This window comes from Zerene cesonia, chromosome 20, assembly GCF_012273895.1.
Source record: "Zerene cesonia ecotype Mississippi chromosome 20, Zerene_cesonia_1.1, whole genome shotgun sequence".
In the NCBI taxonomy this organism is placed as follows: domain Eukaryota; kingdom Metazoa; phylum Arthropoda; class Insecta; order Lepidoptera; family Pieridae; genus Zerene; species Zerene cesonia.
Genome location: NC_052121.1, coordinates 5,373,241 through 5,390,955, shown reverse-complemented (window position 1 = coordinate 5,390,955; position 17,715 = coordinate 5,373,241). Strand labels below are relative to the sequence as shown.

Here is a 17,715-nt window from a genome sequence, read left to right as displayed (position 1 = left end):
ACTGAAAAGCGGGAAAATCATTTTTCACATACAACCATCTGGTGGCGAAACGGAGTTCGCCGGGTTTGCTAGTTTTTTTATAATTAAGTGTAACAGTATTTATGGCCAGACTAAGTATATTTAGATATTTAAAAATAGACATAGTAACAATACATTGTTACATTAATGAATAGCATCCTTTTTGATAAATCTTCAAAGACAACTTTTTTCTTAACATGGTTTTACGATTAACTTACAGAAGTCGGGTCGCGGTGCGCTGGTGTCGCTCTCGGCAGAGCCGCGGGCCCGTGCGCGTCGCGTTCTTGTGATCGTAGGCGGCTCGTGCCGCGACACCGCGCCACATCCACCTCTTACTACTGACAACATTCTGTTCTCCGCTCTTAAGTTTGATCTTCATAAAAGGTATCAAGACACTTGTTTGCTTATATAATTGGCATCATAGACATATATATTCCTTACAATGTAGGAATTATTAAGAAGTGCACTTTTAAGATGTAAATGTTCAATTTCTGTAGATTTATATTAGTATTGAGGAACAAATAACCTTAACCTTTACCCAATTTAGCAATTTAATGAATTAGAAAGACAGAAATTTACTCACATTTAAAATACAAACGAAAACCGCACATAAACATCAATTAATTAGCAACTAATCACTGATTTTATATCTAAACTAAAATTAAAAATAATAAATAAATTTAAAATGACAGAATATTGTGCGGCTCGTTAATTGCAGACAGAAGGTTAAAGTTATGTAAGAGCCTGAGCCTCTTCAGTAATTTTACATTATTCCCATGGTTAATAAAACATGAGTAAAAATAAGAACTATAGAGTCATTTAAGAATTATGAATCACAATACAATGTTTCTGCTTACAATTAAAACTGGATACTTTGCTAACTTAACATAATGTCCAAAATTTTGTTTTCTAATATATTAGTCTAAAATTTAAAATTATAAATATTACTTAAATATGTATTTTTATTCTGTTTTTAAATATAAAATTTTTTGTTGAAACCATACTTATACAGGGAATGGGAAGAACTCGCACCAATGGGTATCGCTCGAATACAACCTGGTGTAGCAACTTTGGGCGGACGAGTGTACGCCGTGGGAGGTGAACAGGGAAGCCAAATATTAGCAAACGGTGAAGTTTATGATCCGCAGGTTTGTTTCCAATACGAATTATTTTTCAAATATTTTCAATTCCATTTTAATCACACAAGACTAAGATTTTTTAAACATTTTTTTATATTTTTAAATACTATTTTATATGCACGAACAGAATCTAGATCGAATAATTACTAATCGCAAATAATCTGCAGGCAGACAAATGGTCAGATATAGCACCTATGAAGGAGGCTCGGTGCGAGTTTGGCCTGACCGCGTGGAACGGCAACCTGTACGCGTTTGGCGGCTGGGTGGGCTCCGACATGGGCTCCTCGGTGGAAGTGTACGACCCGGTGTCGGACGAGTGGACGCTCGTGGGACACATGCCTGAGCCACGGTTCGGTATGGGCGTTGTTACGTTTGAAGGTATTGCATTACTTTTTAAGATTAATAAATAGAGCATGTGGCACATGATTAATGTCACACATAAACATAAATGGTAATAATAATTATTCTACTAATAATATTATGAATGCGAAAGTTTGTCAGGATGTGTATGTTTGTTACTCTTTCACGCGAAAACTACTAAACCGATTGCAATGAAATTTGGTACGTAGATAGCTGGACAACTGGAATAACACATTGGCAACTTTTTATTCCGATGTTCCTACGGGATACAGACTTACGCGGGTGAAACCGCGGGGCGCAGCTAGTATATAATAATTTTAAGAAATATGTCCCAAATACGTACCTGTCATTAATTTTTTCCATATACCAATTGATTTTTGAACTGACTTCATTTTAACTGTTTTAAGAAACAAAATCATGAAGACTCCAAAGTTGGGTAGATTTGTATAATCATATACATAGTTGTTTCCATCACTTTCAGGTCTCATATATGTAGTTGGCGGGTGCACTCACACATGGCGGCACACGCAAGATTTATTGTGTTACCACCCCACCTCACGCAAGTGGCAAACTCTCAAGTCGATGCGGAATGCCCGTAGTCAGGCCGCAGCGGTGGTGTTGGACAACTATCTTTACGTTATTGGCGGGAATGCACCAAGACGGACAGTGCTGGCAACGGTGGAAAGATACAGCTTTCAAGATGTGAGTTATTGTAATGAAACTATTATAATTACTTTTCAGAATTATTTATTTTTTTTTTTTTATGTCATAGCGGGCAACTGAGCTGGTGGTTCGCCTGATGGTAAGCGATCACCACAGCCCTTGAACATTCGCAAAGGTAGGGCTCTGCGAATGCGCTGCCCGCTTTTTTGGGGTAAGGGAAAAGGAATGGATTAACGACTGGAAAGAAGGAATGGACTGGGACGGGTGAGGAAAAGGAAACGGGCCTCCGGCTCCCCCACTCACTGTACGAAACACAGTGGCATACCACTATTTCACGCCGGTTTTCTGTGGGGGTGTGGTACTTCCCCGGTGCGAGCTGGCCCGAATTGTGCCGAAGCGTGCTCGACTCCCACAATAGAGCGGTGACAAACGACAGTCCGAGTAGGTAGTCCGAATTTGTAGGTTATCCGTTGTAGATAAGACCTTGTGTAAATTATTAATACTAGCTGTGACCCGCGGTTGACCGCGTAAGTCCGTATCCCGTAGGAATATCGGTATAAAAAGTGCCTATGTGTTTTTTCAGTTGTCCAGCTATCTACGAAGCAAATTTCATTGCAATCGGTTCAGTAGTTTTTGCGTGAAAGAGTTACAGACGCACACATACATATGCATCCATCCTCACAAACTTTCGCATTTATAGTATTATTATTCGCCAATAGATGTCAGGAAGAGTCATAATAAATTGGGACTACTCAAACGCCTCCTATTTGTTAAAAAAGTAAGTTTAAGTCGATAAAACACGAATAAAAAACGAATATGACATTTTCTAAAAAAAATTCCTAGCTAGATCGATTTATCTTTTACATACAAGAATTGCATATATATATATACAAGAATTGCTCGTTTAAAGATATAAGATATTGGTAGACTGTTTGCCAACATATTTATCTCTGCTGCATTATTAATGACTATATTTTGGGATAATAATTTTTGGGTCCCATCTCAAATTTATTATATAAGCAGCCTTTGCTACGAATAGTTTGGTTCAAGGTCAGTTCAGCAGTTTCAAAAGACATTTTTCTGTTAAAACGGGTAAACTAACATTGAAAATCTTATTAAAGGCTATTTTTTGTTAGTGTTTTATCGGAATAAGACTTTAATGTAATTTTACGAGTTTTGACTTTCCCCTCGTCACAAGTTGTCGTAATTTAAGAACCCTTCTATTCGATGTCGTCGTCGCATATTTTCAATTTTAAGCAGATATTTAAAAATGAAAAAAATGGTTGTTTTGATTTTTTCATATCATAATATGAATGGTCAATATTTAATTTCGCATCGTAGTACACGTTTTAAATCTTTACAATTATGGTGGTGATACTCTAAAGACCCTTCCTTATACGTGCGATGTAATTTATGGATGATTCCAAAACAGAGAAGTTCACTTGTTTTGCTTACAACTCGTGCAGAAGTTGTGTACAATAAATGATGAGCAAATGCGTTAGGACACGTGGGAGGAGGTGGGCAGGCTGCGGGAGGCGCGCGCGGGGTGCGCGGCGGGCGCGGCCGAGGGGCTGCTGGTGGTGGCGGGCGGGGACAGCGAGAGCGGCGAGCGCGCCTTCTACCGCGCGCGCACCACGCTCGCGTCCGTCGAGCTGTACGAGCCGGCGCACGACGCGTGGCGGCCCGGCCCGCCGCTGCCGCACTCGCGCGCGGAGGCCGGCGCCGCCCTGCTCTGACACCCCCCACCCTGCTGCCGAGCGGTTCACGAGAGGTGATTGCTGTTCTATTTGTAATTATAAGTGTTCAGTGGAACCGGTTGCAGTTTTCTTATAACGATTAATACGGCCGTCGAGTGGGGCCCGTTGTTATCGATGTTACTGAGAGGTTATACCTGTTAGTTTTTTAAACTGGTTGCAGGTTTTTTATCGGTTTGATATCTTCTATATCTTTTGCGTTTTTAACAGTTCAGAATGCGCTAGGAAATGTATGTAGCATTTTTGGTTTAGTTTCAGATCTGTAACAATTTTCTGTTTTTATAAAATCAATCCTACGAGTGTCATCGTGAGATGACGCGGTATAACGATAATTTCTTTCTTAACAACATTACGTGCTATGGATCCAAGTTCATCATATTAGAGATTTGACTTATATATGTAGTTTTTATAGCAATCTTTTAATTCTTTAAGCTAAGTTCTCTTTAAAAAATTAAACAATAGTTTTTCGATGTTTTATGTAGCAACTATCTCACGATATTTCTTTTTTTTATTTCACAATATACTTACATATTAAATTAGAATTTAGAATATTCCAGCTCATTATGTAAGAAGCTTTATTTGCACCTAGTTTTTGATAATAGCGCGTATCAATTGTTACGTTGCTTGTATGATTTTTTATAATACATATTTATGTTTACTTATATAAATTTTACACAGCACTTTAATGTAGATTTATCATAAGGAAGAATATAAACGAATTATACGAAAAAGTTAAAAAAAACGTATTCAACATGATGAATTTGTTTTTTTTTAGTAACTTCAGTAACATTCTTCCAAAAGATTGCTAAATTTATGGGATACCCACAATGTATACTATTGACAATTCACGAATATTTATTAAAGTATAACTTTATTTTTGTTAATTTCTTTCAATTTATAAATAAACTCTCATAGTTTTAATGTTGCATAATGTACAAAGATTTTAAATACAATTATTATAAAACACATTATTTTGACATTATTATTGTTCACCTCGTCGTTTTGTATTTTTTGAGTCGATGTATGATTATGATATACAATTTTGTAAATTTGAATAGAAAATTTAGGGTAATATACAAGCGAATGGGTTATATGAAGTATTTTATATGAGTAATATTACTTATCCAATTATTATATACCTGCTTCCTTTACCTATGTGATATTTATACAAAACGAACATTAGCTTTACATGAATAAATAAAATTGTGAAAAAAACTAATTTTCATTTACATTAGAAAAGTATAAATGAAACGAGTCTCTTAATTTGTTTTATTTTCATAAAACAAATAAAAAAATAAAACAAATCATTACAACTTAGGCTCCTTGACTGTTACAGATGAAATGTCTGTCTTTTGTAGTCTTTACTAGTCTTTTGTCTAGTAAGAGGGACATATGAATATTTGATTTAAATGATCAATAAAAATGAAATAATGTCCAAAGAGGAACTAATGTTATTTAATGTGATCAAATATGCCTTCACTTTAATTAATGGAATGGCAAGAAATCAAATCGAAAAGCCAGTAATCTGAGTAAAACCACATATGGAATTTGTATATACTATGTATATTATATTTCATAACCAAAAACAGTAATGTTGATTTATAAGCAAAAACCTGGAAATTTGGAATCATAAGGTCGAATAATATCTTCTGATAAAAATATTCGACCCAACAAGCCTTCGAATAGGGAAGCTGGTCTGTCAGGGTGATGCAGTTCAGTGCCTTGTCTCTCTACTGCACACCACTCCATAAAGCAGCAAGCGCGATACAGATGTACAGGTTTCTATAAATGATAATTTATTTTATGACAGAGACCATAGATAATAAGACTGGTATAAAACCACAGTCTCTACAACCATGACCTTTTTTATGTCATAACGGGTAACTGATCTTACTACTATTGATAATATTTAAAATAACTATGTAGATCTGATTTGTTTGACAATAATTCTAGTCGAAAGATAAGTAGTACCTTAACTGCCAAACATTCATGATGGAAGTTCTAGAGAAAATTTATATTAATTGCCATAATTGTGCAAGTGAGATGTGTTAAAATTGTAAGTGGGAGTCGAACACGCTTCGGCCATGGGCCATGGGCCAGCCCTCACAGGGAAAATACCACACCCACCCAGACGATCGGCGTGAATCGGCATGCTACTGTGGTTCGTTCGGTGAGTGTGGAAACCGGAGGCCCATATCCTTCACCTTACACTTTCACCTTACCCAGTCCTTTCCTTTATTCTTCTCGTCTATCCGTCCGCAATCCATTTGTAGAGGCGTAAGGTCTGCAATCGACCTTTCGCCTCTCTAAATGTTCATGGGCGGTGATAGCGTTTACCATCAAGCGACCCACCGGCTCCATTGCCGTCGATGATATGAGAGAAAAAAATCTCAAAGGGTATATTGTACTGCGAAACTTGTGCAAAGTGCAACCTGCCCTATACCGTAATTTAATACAGAAAGGTAATATATGATGAATCGAATATATTAAAAAATATATTCGTAAAATTTATTTTCATTTGTTTGAGAAATGTTCGTTCTAAATTCAATAATAAAACAGTATGAAATCAATATAGCAGTATTATTTACTAGCTGCGCACCGTTGTTTCACCCGCGTAATTCTGTATCCCGTAGGAATATCGGGATAATAAAGTTGCCTTTGTGTTCCAGTTATCCAGCTATCTGGGTACCAATTGCAATTAGCAATTGGTTATGTAGTTTTTGCATGAAAGAGTAACAAACATACACATACACTTTCGCGTTTATAATACTATAATATTATAAATAGTAAGATTAATCTCTTTTTAGGGTATTCTTCTTCTCTATTGACTTGCCTGCTGGTAAGGGAGCGTCCAAAAATTAAGTGAGGTGTTTGAAGAGGGGAGGGGGTCGGCAGATATCACGTAATTTTTTCCTGATTGAAACAAAAGGAAGTCATACTATTTTGGTCCATTTAATCCAGATTGTATATGCTTAAGATTTGATCTTAAGCGTAATCTTCTAAAAAAACTTCTTTAAAACTCAAATGTAATAAACATTATTATATTTAAGTTTCAAAGAGGTCACTATTTTCTTGAAATTATCTATGTATAGATTGCAATCTATGCATATATTTTTATATGTAATAATTTCTATTGTTTACCTTGGTAATTTGATATAATTGAAGGAAAGCATATGCATTTCCGCTTACACCATGACATAGACTATATCCTTTTGTACACAAGCCTCTTTGCCAAATTACTTCTCCACATTGAGAGGCTATTTTCAAATACTTGTCATCTTCAAATGTCTGAAAAAAAAAATGGGATTTAATATTTAATTATAAATCAATTCACATTATTTTCTGTTATATATAAATAATAGATAACGGTATCTGCTCTTCCTACCATCTGGGTTGACCCAGAGTGTAGGAAGAGAAATCAAACTAAAAATGTAGATTTAGATTAGTGTGGGTACCCTGTACCTGAAATGCTGCAATACACAAAGGTACAAATCCTGGAGCACCATGGCACCATTGAACCAATCTGTCCCCAGAGCTGCTGCCGAGGGATGATGGAAAGTTACCACTTGAGAAACGACGACTTATCAACCAATCTATTGCTGGTTTTATGAAACTTCTCATTTCAGTCACTTTTATGTAACTCCTTGCCTATAAGAAAACAAATTGTATATAAAATCCCATGCGGTATATAAAAACGGTACATTGTTATGATAGAGTTGACAAAGCCAATTCATAACAGCATAGTAAAAAAATGTTAAGCGTAAGTATTGCCTCTAATAATGCAATTGTATAATATTACCTGTAATAACATGAAAAGTATTCCTGCCATTCCATGCGCAGCACCAAGATAAATTTTATCATGCCATTGCCAAAGCAAGGGACTTTCTGATTTCATTTGTGTAGAGAAACGTTTTCCTGATGTTATAATAGCGCTTGTTACCTTAAAAGGCAGGGAATATAAGCATTATCGAGCTGTTTTACACTCAAAGACTGAAAGCGATTAATGAACGAAAAAATTGATCACAACGCGTTGTGATCACACTAAAAGAAGATTCATATCGCGAAATTCGTATTATGGCTCTAATGAAAACGCCAACGACACATTGTGGCAATGAAGAAGATTTCTGAACATTCATTTGTGTACCATAACATGATGGACAGACTTTTTATTATCTACTTGAAATCATTTTAAATTAACGTACTGTGTCATTATAATTTTAGGTAGGTACATTTGTTTGTTTGAACACAGTAATCGCAGGAACTACTGGTCCGATTTGAAAAATTCTTTCAGTGTTAGATAGCCCATTTATCGAGGAAGGCAATAGGCTATAGGCTATATATATACCACGGGCGAAGGCGGGGCGGACCGCTAGTTATAAATAATTTTTCAATGACTATTTACCTATAATTAATATTTTTTCTAATTGAAAAGTCGGAAATAAGTCTGCAATATATGCTTTGAGCTGAAAAAGGACAATCAACATCAAGCTATAGTTTTTGGTGTGACAGTAGGTTAGCAGTGAGTGAGGTGAAGAGTGTGTTTGGTTTTAATGTATATAATCTACTCTTTGTTTTACTGTGAACCATTGACTGAATGTCAGAATCAACTTTTTGTATGTATTTAAAATTGTTTCAGTTCATAAAAGCCCGTCTATCCTGTTATAGTAAAACAATTAATATTTTGAATGCATCATGGCTATTAAGGTAGTATAAAGGTTAAGCCATATAAGTATGTGGGTTGGTATTATTTCAATTTGATAAGAATATAAAATATTTGCAGTATGTAGATTTGCATTGCAAAAATATTTACAAAATAGGAATTAATTAATACTTATATATAAATCAAAATAAGCATCCATCAGAAAATAGTGTAAATTTTTTAAGTGGTAGACTGAAATTTGTTCTATTTACTTTTTCAATATGGCTTGATGGAATGACATCCTTTCCACTTATATTCTTGTTTACAAATAAAAGTGCATATAAATAGCCTGCTTTTCCATATAAAATTTCATCAGGAGAATCATCAACAAGTGAAATTAAGTCCATGATCCTGAAAGAAATTTCCCCTTAACATGAATTATAATCATGATCATTTGTTACATTATATTGTTTTTTAAAAACCTCTTTTTTCATTTAATAATCAAACTAGGACCCACTCTTGTCATTAATCAATTTCTAATTTGTCGGGGTAGAATACATATTTATTTTAAATAAAAGAAGAATACCTTTGAGCTAAATCTTTATAATCTGGTAATTTACTAGGGCGCCTGGTTCCCAATTTATATGAGATAACTGAAGCTATAGCTAATGGACCGGCATCACCACATAGGAAACTAATTCGACGACCTCTAAGATTTTCTATGTCAATAAAGTCAAGGGCTCTCTGAAATTATGACAGGGTTCATTTTTTAAATAAAATATAAATGTTCATATTGAAGAACATTAAATTCCTACTAACATTATAAATGTGAATGTCAGTTTGTTTACTAATATAACAATTGCAAAATTAATTAATTTGCTTACCTGCAAATTTTCATGACTAACTTCATTTTTACTTGTAGAAGAACATGTCAAATAGTACAGTGCTAGACCAGCAGAACCAGTGTATACAGTCCCATCATAAAAAATATCTTTTTTGAATCTAGTTATTAGATCTTCTATTTTGGTTACCTTAAAACTCATCAATTTTTTTTGCAGAACTTCTGAAATCTGTGAACAGGCGAACAGATAACAAGTAATAATATATTTATAAACATTATATTATTTAAAGCGAAAAATCTTATAGGTGGTCGTCTAAGTTAGACTTTTGTCTTTGAACATTATTATTTAACTATGATTGTTGCTGTTTAAAGAGTATCGCAAAACGTATGTATGATTTTGGGATAATAAATAAAAATATTCTTACTCCATCTTTAGAGTCATTCAAAATATTATTGGATGCATTAGTAGAATAATCATCATATGGATTCTCAAAGGATCCTTTTCCGGACATTCTTTATCTTCACAAAGGATAGTGCTTTTATTTCAGTTCTTCGCAATTGATAGTATGCCGGTATACCACACCATAACTGATAACAATTTTTCAATTCAATTTTATTTTATGAATGGCAGTGCTCTGATAACAATTTAATTATTGAATTATAATGAAAAAATTATGACATATACATGACACATATATGTATATACATTTAAATATTTTGATGAATGGCCATTCGTCCCTCTTTACCAGCGTTGGCCCACATTTTAGTGACATTACTCCCAATAGATTACTTAACGTTACGACGTTGGCCCATCAAATGGTCGTCGATGCGCCATCAAGAAGAACTAGGTTTGCCCGCTGCCATAAATAGCTGTCAGTGTGACCCAAGCGCAGTAAAAACTAGTTCGAGAGTGTTATAATATTTCTGAACTAGTTACTAGTTAGAAGTAAGTCGTAACCCAAGTGTGACAGTATTTTGATATTTTATCAGGATTGAACCGTTATTTTTAACCGTCCTCCAAAAACGAGAAGGACGAGGTGGAAAATGGAATTCTTCAATGGCGAAGAGCAGACACGGAATTATGTAAATGGATTTAACAATAACATACAGCCTGTTATTAACTCCATTAAAATATTACTGCTGCACCTAGTTATGGCCCCCAGTAACAAAACTCTTTAACGCTAAACAGCAAACACACGAAATTTTGTAAATTGATTTAACCATATTTTAAATTCCCTCAGGATGTGGCCGCTGCCTGCTGCACTCAATAACCTATAGCAGAATGCGTACATCGTCTTTGCCGGCGAAGACGAAGTCCCTTGTTCCGCGTTCCCGCGCCCACCCGGGTGAGAGCCCGACCAAGTACGGTCCTTCCGGCCCACTTCATTCCATTTGCGACAGCCCAAGCCGAGGTTCGTGATCCCCGTCAAAAGGGGCAAGCCCTTGAGTATGTCGCTATCAGAGTGAAGCTTCAGTTCCGTGCTAAGATGTTGTAGCTCTTCTGGCTAGCATCGATATTCATCAGAAAAAAACTCAACCTTCTCAATATTGAACAGCCTAGACTAGATTTTTTGCTATTTGCGCCTAATTAAATAGGAAGATAATAAGATCTCTATCGATTAGAAGAGTTTGATAAAAGAATATCCTCGTTTAGACTCTAAACGTTAGAGAGCCTACTATAGCATCAAATAACTCGAAATCCTCATCGACAGTGGATATAGCTACAGGCGTTTTTTTTAATAGAATTACATTACTAAAAAGGTAAATATATTATATTCATAAAGAAATTGAACCGACTTCAAAACTACTCAAAAGCGAAAAATAAATTAATATAATTGCTATAAGCGCTACCCACTCATCTATTTGAAATCAGTGACAGGCAAAGAGTAGTATAATATTACGGGATTAGCCAATTGCCGTAGACAATAGATACTATCTCATTATAACATAGTATCACAAATAGTAACTGAATACATACCCTATCTGTTGACAAACCAACAACTGACTTCAAATATATGAGTGCGAAATCCTTATACTTATTATACCAATACACTATTTATTTTAAGTAATTCTGATCGATTGTATTTGAAAATAACTTTTGTATTTAACTATATTTTGCAGGGATTAATTGAAATTAATTTTCGATTAGAAATTTTGATGATGTTGAAATTAAAAAAAAAGACAAATTAAAATGCAGTTAAAGGAAATTCTTCACCTATGAGTAAGCATTTTTAAGTCATGGCTTACTCATAGGTGTCGCTTACACCTATATGATCTAATGAGCAAGTCAAGAAGGCGTTAGCTAGGTAAAAACTAATGAACCATTTATTAATTATTTTTATGATCGAACAATGATCAATAGTAGTGGAACAAACGATAATTAATCAAAATTAATATTAGGTATGAAAATGAAGTTATATAGCAGTGGTGGTTCAGCCGCGAGGACCTCGGACTTCCTCGGACTTCGACATGATCTGATAATGATGAAAATAAAGATATCCAGATAAGGGGGCCCAAATTGAGAGATTTTTTTTTTAATGAATAAAGGGCGAATAAACAATTTTTCATTCGAAGAATAATGAACAAGCGATGAACAAACAATTAAAATTTATAGAAAAGGGGGCTAAATTCCCTAAGCCTTTAACTGTTATTTTCATCATTTCGGATAATATAATTATCGGTAACATCTACTTCCTTCAAGCATATTTTTAATCTAAATATTTTTTATAACCCATTGTAAACAGGGGCCGTCAACAGTCAGTGTTGAAACATCTAATCAATCTATAATCTGTCATATGTCAAAATTGAAAATTAAAGAAAATAAACGAGAAATTAAAATTATTGTTTGTTCATTATCCAACTTCTTATATCTCTCTTCTCAGTTCTCAGTTTATTATATTATCGCTCATTAGTGATTTTATTGTAGATCCTGAATACTTAGAACGTTATGTTAAAAGACATTTTTATTTATTTGTATATTTAAATTATATATAATTTAAAATGTTTTCGTCGTTAAAAATGATATTTAAATGGAATTCCTCAAAACCCTCAGAAAGCAACATCAGCAAGAAATCATTACTTTTAATTGCTTTTACGAATGCCCTTCAAGATGTCTTATTTTGGAACAATTTATGGTTGTCTTTGTTGTTTATACTATATTTTCACATAACTTTTATGTAAGTAAATAAATTTATCCAATCAAATTTTTTGTTAAGGTAATTCGATATAATGTTTATTACTATGACTTTATTGTTTTAGAGCACTTTTCTATCGCCAATTTAATATATTGCAAATAATATGTGGATTTTCTATTCTTATTGTGTGTGTTGATGCATTTGAAGCTTGGTTAAAATATAAACATCGGACAACCTGTTTAAAACGTTTGGCACAAAATGGTAATAATCAACTATCACAATCATTATTTAGAGTATCTCAATGGATCAATAAGCAATGTATAAACTACATTGAGTTACGTGAAAATAATCCTACTAAAGTAAGTTTACGAATTTTTCTGATTAAAACTTAATGTTTTAGAGAAATAATTTTATATATATTGCCAATTTTTCAGGCTTTTCTGCTAATGGAAATAATGTTTGGTATGATTTTCATCATTGGAAGATATACAAATGGATATATACTAACATATTTATTTTCTATGTTATTAATATTTTTAAACAAATTAATACCACCCTTAAAAAGAGTTATTAACAGGTTGCGGCAAACAGCAGGTAATTGAATTACAATATTCATGTATAATTATAATATTTTTTGGTAGATAGTTTAATTTTTTTTGGTGAGCGACCAATTAAATTTTAACAAGAAAGTCTGTTCAGTTAATAACAAAAAAGTCATATACTTAACTCCTTGGTACAGTGGTTAATGTGTGAGTGTAGAAGCGAGGAGTCCTGGGTTCTATTCCCAGTGAGGTCTCACAATAATGTCTCTTGTTAGACAGGACACAGAAGGCTGATCATCAATGTGTTCATAAAGAAAATGAAACAGTAAAGTATCATCTGCCCCCTGTAGACCTCACTTTCAAAAGTGGAAATAAAGGAAATTTAATTTGTTTTTAAAATATTATATTTATTCATTTAATATAATCAAGATGTATTTATTTAGGGAATTTAAAAATGAGGTGATTTTATATCATAATGCCTAATATACATTTTTTAGAATCCGATTTTGAATTGGAGGGCCTTGTGCCAGATGCATCTGCAGAGAATTTAGATTTACTTTCAATTGAACCAGAAATTCAAATTATGTTTGATGAAAAACAAAGTTTGGGTAAGTTAATAAAAAAATGTATGTTATATTTGAATATGTAGTACTATTTTGCCCCAATCATTTGTATAAGCGCATTTAATTTTGAACAGTAAGGTAATGTGATTTAGTGCATCATAAAACAATGTTTATGTTATTATTCCCAATTCAATATACATAGAAATATATTATTAGTTTTTTGAATGTTGCTCATGTCTTTTTAATTTTCTTTTTTTTTAGATTACTGGAAGCCTGAAGACTTGCCCATTGAAGATGCCAGTGATAGTTCAGATAATAGTAGCTCTCTAGTTACAAATTTGTCTATGGAAAAATTACAGACTTTGGATAAAGACGTGGATGTTACAGACTCTAGTGAAGAAGAATATATACCTGAAGGTGAGTTTTGTGTGATAATGTATGAGAACTTTCTATTAGTAGCCAATGAACTTAAACACAACTCCTTATTTAACATATAATTTTGCATACCTTCAATTACTAAGTTTTACATCAAGACAAAGCAAAGCTTTTCTCCAAATGAAATCCTTGAAAATTAGATCAGTACAGCCACTCAAATATGAAGAAGAGATATGCAATTATTAAAAACAACCCCAAATTTAATATGTCATAATTTGGTATGCCATCTAGACAATGTTTAAGAAGAAGTATTAATGAAAGCTATAAATATTTATGTTCAAGGACAACATGAAAAATTTAGATCATCTATGGAAGTACAACCAGTTGGAAGTTGGAGCAGTTCTGCATATAATGCTTTATCTGCTTTAGGAGGTGCTGTATCTAACATTGTGTATAGTTCCAATTCAGAAATAAAGAGAAAACGAGTATCTAGTGTTGATTCATCTGATGGCTTTGAAATGGTTGATAAAAATGACATACTGTAATAAATACTTATTATATTTTGTAATTTAAAGAAAATATAATTAATGTTTAGCTTAACTGATGTAAGGTATATTTATATAAAAAAAACTTAGAGGATAACATATCTTGTACTTAATTAAATATTACACGGCATATTATCTAATCTTGACATTAAATCTTGATGTTGTTTTTTCAAAGCCCTTAAACGAACACTATTTATTGCATTTCTTGTTACAAGAGCTTCTAGCATAGGCCGTGATACCTGAAATCAATTGAAGTCACATTTAACCTATTTTTTTTTTGTTACAAAGTATCATTATGAAACAAAAATCCAAAGAAAAATATTTTGGTTATAGGGTACCAAGGGCAACCACAATTATAATGATTGAAAACAGGTTTTGATTAACCTTCTTTCATTTATATAATATAATATTATATTCTATTTTTGATATATCTCTTAATGATGACACTTCCAATTGTATGTCATACTTTTATTATGATGATTTACATAATTATGATCAAAATATTTTATTAAGATGCAGGGTCATTTATGTATGTTATGCATTTGTTTCATCATTAACAATAGAATAGAAAGTTATATATAATAAAAAAAAGCCTTCATAAACTTGAAATTGAAAACATCTCTAATTGTATGTTATAATAATATTGTTCAAATATAAAACCTTTTCTACAATATGACCAATTGCAATAGTTCTAACTGCAGTATTGTGTTGTTTTATGATTATATCATCAGCTTCATTTTCTCCTGCCTCCAATTTAAATGCTTCATCTTCCTCTTCCTTTAATGTTGTCGGTAGTTGAGTAAGTATCTAGAGGAAGTTGAAATTTAATATCAACAATAATCTTAAACATATTTTAATAGTTAAATAAAAATTGAGTTCAATTTTAGTGACATTAACATTATATATATAGGTCTATAATCATAGCCTTAAATTGAATTCATTGTCACTGTGATCAAATAATAAATTTTAAACATTATCATTTTTTTGTTTTTAAAAATACACAAAGACCTACATACTTCAAAGTTATTCTTCATTAAAGAATCATTGCAATTTGTTATTTCCAACTCAATCTCTCGCCGACCTTGATTTGTTCCTTCATCTATTGACTGAAAACATGTTATTTGGACCTGGAAATTAGATGAAAAATGTAATTCAATAAAAAAAGTTATTTTTTTTATAAAAACCATATGATAGTTTAGTTTAAGCTTATCATACAGATGGTGCTTTTGCCGTTTGGTCGGAAAGAAACACAGCAAATATTATTCCAACAAAACTTGAATCCATTCTTTGATACATTGATTGAGTTGCTAGATCTGAAAAAGGAAAAGATTACATTAGATATTACATTGGGTTTATCTATGAAATATATAATAAAGATAATGTAATAGACATACCAACATGAGATGGCCAAACTGTGATATGTGGATGAGAATGATACCATCCTACTACTCTTAGAGGTCTTCCTACTTCTGCAGCTAATTCTTCTGCTCTTAAGGTTGCTTGAACGAGCTGTTCCTCGGAAATTTCTACACGATCTGGTTTTTTATCTAGTCTGCGTAATATAACTGAAGACACTATAGAAACCAGGCTTCCATTATTATGCACCTAAGAACAAAGCAGAAATTACTAAGGGAATAATATACATAACATAATTTTAAAATGATTAGATACAAAACAAACCTCTCCTATCAGCAAACCCATTATTTCTTCCTTTTCCGTTGAGAGAGCATGTTGGACACAAACAAGGGCTACATCTGTCGATAGCAACACTTTATTCAACATTTTTTTTTTGTTTTATCACGTGTTTTTTTTTTTACTTATACAAACCCAAACAAAATGCAAGTAAATTTAATTACATATTCTGCAAAAATAAATCCTAAGGTTTATATCGTTATTTTAGCTCGTAATAATAAACTTAATAAATAAAAATAAACTATTGAATGTTATTATTATACTACTCTCGAGTATAATAATATTATGCTACAGTGTTAAGGAAATTTGACAGTTGACACTTGATCGGTCGGCCATATTATAGAAAAAACTTACATATTGCCCGCCTGCACACAGATTAAAAACTAATTACGTTCTTGCCACTGATACTTGAACCATGCCTGAACCATACAGATAAATATATCATAAAACGAAAGATTGCTTTGGAATATTAAACAAATATGTATTGAATGTTCACATTTCGCACACCACCACTCCAACTCGATTACGGGTTCTAAATATCTGAAATATTAACACACAATGAGTAATGACATAACAATAGCTCCGTTTTTAACTGTCTTTAAAATATACTACTAGCGATATAAGTTTAGGCGCCGTAGCTCATGGTTTATCCCAGTACAAGCTTTTACCCCCGGCTTCGCATGTGTTAAGTAGATCCATAAGACCAGTAATGTACTAGTGCGATAGAGCTTACTAGCATAATTAGCAATTAAATGTAGTACTTCCGGTACCCGTTTCTTCTTTGATAATACCGTTACGTTCATATTTATAGCTGAATGTTTTAGATTTCTGGATTTTTTTAGGTCATAGCGGGCAACTGAGCTGGTGGTTCGCCTGATGGTAAGCGATCACCACCGCCCAAGAACGTTCGCAAAGCTACCTGAGGCACTACTGCCTCTGCGAATGCGCTGCCCGCTTTTATGGGGTGAGGGAAAAGTAAAGGATTAACGACTGTAAAGAAGGAATGGACTGGGACGGGTGAGGAAAAGGAAACGGGCCTCCGGCTCCCCCATTTACCGTACGAAACACAGTGGCATGCTACTATTTCAAGCCGGTTTTTTGTGGGGGTACTTCCCCAGTGCGAGCTGGCCCAATTCGTGCCGAAGCGTGCTCGACTCCCACAATAAGTTTATGTTTATACCCATTGTGATTGGTCTGTCTGAATAACATGTCTTCATTAATACCTTGGACTTGCATCGAAAAGTTAAGATTCGAGATCAGGCGAGCGTGCAAGAATCCGCACTTAGCCAGCGTGGATAATGGTCTGAAACTTCATAAGCCTTGCCCCTGCAGAGGGAACATATATGGGCTCTTGGACCATAACATTTTATTGTGGGGAAGTACCACACCCCCACAGAAAACCGGCGTGAAATAGTGGCATGCCACTGTGTTTCGTACGGTGAGTGGGGGA

The 17,715-nt window shown here is 33.6% G+C and overlaps 4 protein-coding genes across 7 annotated transcripts in view; 2 read left to right on the top strand and 2 right to left on the bottom strand.

The window, feature by feature from the left end:
* The window catches only part of LOC119835021 (actin-binding protein IPP-like), a 7,545-nt gene extending 2,856 nt beyond the window's left edge, over positions 1–4,689 (top strand). Inside the window, exons 6-10 of the mRNA XM_038359603.1 lie at positions 239–402; positions 1,031–1,166; positions 1,325–1,535; positions 1,999–2,219; positions 3,683–4,689. Of these exons, the coding sequence (XP_038215531.1) occupies positions 239–402; positions 1,031–1,166; positions 1,325–1,535; positions 1,999–2,219; positions 3,683–3,916 (966 nt within the window). The 3' untranslated portion in view covers positions 3,917–4,689. The remainder of the gene's footprint in view (positions 1–238; positions 403–1,030; positions 1,167–1,324; positions 1,536–1,998; positions 2,220–3,682) is intronic.
* Positions 4,690–5,478: 789 nt separating this feature from the next.
* On the bottom strand, positions 5,479–10,729 carry LOC119835022 (lanC-like protein 2). Of its 4 annotated transcripts, none has more exons than XM_038359607.1 (9): positions 10,705–10,729; positions 9,840–10,002; positions 9,458–9,643; positions 9,160–9,317; positions 8,846–8,984; positions 7,734–7,874; positions 7,397–7,582; positions 7,076–7,222; positions 5,479–5,716 (listed from the first exon to the last, which is right to left on the bottom strand). In XM_038359607.1, exons 2-9 carry the CDS (start codon positions 9,924–9,926, stop codon positions 5,534–5,536), a joined length of 1,227 nt encoding a protein of 408 aa, XP_038215535.1. In that variant the 5' UTR covers positions 9,927–10,002; positions 10,705–10,729; the 3' UTR covers positions 5,479–5,533. The 4 variants fall into 4 exon arrangements, with proteins under 4 accessions (XP_038215535.1, XP_038215534.1, XP_038215532.1 ...); XM_038359606.1 differs by lacking the exon at positions 10,705–10,729 and adding an exon at positions 10,205–10,312; XM_038359604.1 differs by lacking the exon at positions 10,705–10,729 and adding an exon at positions 10,121–10,253.
* Positions 10,730–12,192: 1,463 nt separating this feature from the next.
* On the top strand, positions 12,193–14,726 carry LOC119835023. The gene is made up of 6 exons (XM_038359609.1): positions 12,193–12,590; positions 12,673–12,907; positions 12,983–13,142; positions 13,588–13,698; positions 13,915–14,070; positions 14,371–14,726. The coding sequence occupies exons 1-6, from the start codon at positions 12,415–12,417 to the stop codon at positions 14,571–14,573; spliced, it is 1,041 nt and encodes a 346-aa protein (XP_038215537.1). The 5' UTR covers positions 12,193–12,414; the 3' UTR covers positions 14,574–14,726.
* On the bottom strand, positions 14,651–16,578 carry LOC119835025 (lys-63-specific deubiquitinase BRCC36-like). The gene is made up of 6 exons (XM_038359616.1): positions 16,254–16,578; positions 15,968–16,178; positions 15,789–15,886; positions 15,590–15,700; positions 15,234–15,380; positions 14,651–14,812 (listed from the first exon to the last, which is right to left on the bottom strand). The coding sequence occupies exons 1-6, from the start codon at positions 16,353–16,355 to the stop codon at positions 14,687–14,689; spliced, it is 795 nt and encodes a 264-aa protein (XP_038215544.1). The 5' UTR covers positions 16,356–16,578; the 3' UTR covers positions 14,651–14,686.
* Between the last annotated feature and the right edge of the window lie 1,137 nt (positions 16,579–17,715).

What these genes read in the sequence shown, in the direction of transcription:
- LOC119835022 (XM_038359607.1), bottom strand. Translation starts at nt 9,926, where the DNA reads ATGTCCGGAAAAGGATCCTTTGAGAATCCATATGATGATTATTCTACT. An exon ending in TATAAAGATTTAGCTCAAAG is followed by an intron (nt 8,985 to 9,159) that starts GTATTCTTCTTT and finishes AATTTCTTTCAG; the next exon opens with GATCATGGACTTAATTTCAC. An exon ending in TACTTTTCATGTTATTACAG is followed by an intron (nt 7,583 to 7,733) that starts GTAATATTATAC and finishes GTTTTCTTATAG; the next exon opens with GCAAGGAGTTACATAAAAGT.
- LOC119835023 (XM_038359609.1), top strand. Translation starts at nt 12,415, where the DNA reads ATGTTTTCGTCGTTAAAAATGATATTTAAATGGAATTCCTCAAAACCC. An exon ending in TATTTTCACATAACTTTTAT is followed by an intron (nt 12,591 to 12,672) that starts GTAAGTAAATAA and finishes TTATTGTTTTAG; the next exon opens with AGCACTTTTCTATCGCCAAT. An exon ending in TGATGAAAAACAAAGTTTGG is followed by an intron (nt 13,699 to 13,914) that starts GTAAGTTAATAA and finishes CTTTTTTTTTAG; the next exon opens with ATTACTGGAAGCCTGAAGAC.
- LOC119835025 (XM_038359616.1), bottom strand. Translation starts at nt 16,355, where the DNA reads ATGTTGAATAAAGTGTTGCTATCGACAGATGTAGCCCTTGTTTGTGTC. An exon ending in AGTTTGGCCATCTCATGTTG is followed by an intron (nt 15,887 to 15,967) that starts GTATGTCTATTA and finishes TTCCTTTTTCAG; the next exon opens with ATCTAGCAACTCAATCAATG. An exon ending in TTGGTCATATTGTAGAAAAG is followed by an intron (nt 14,813 to 15,233) that starts GTTTTATATTTG and finishes AATTGATTTCAG; the next exon opens with GTATCACGGCCTATGCTAGA.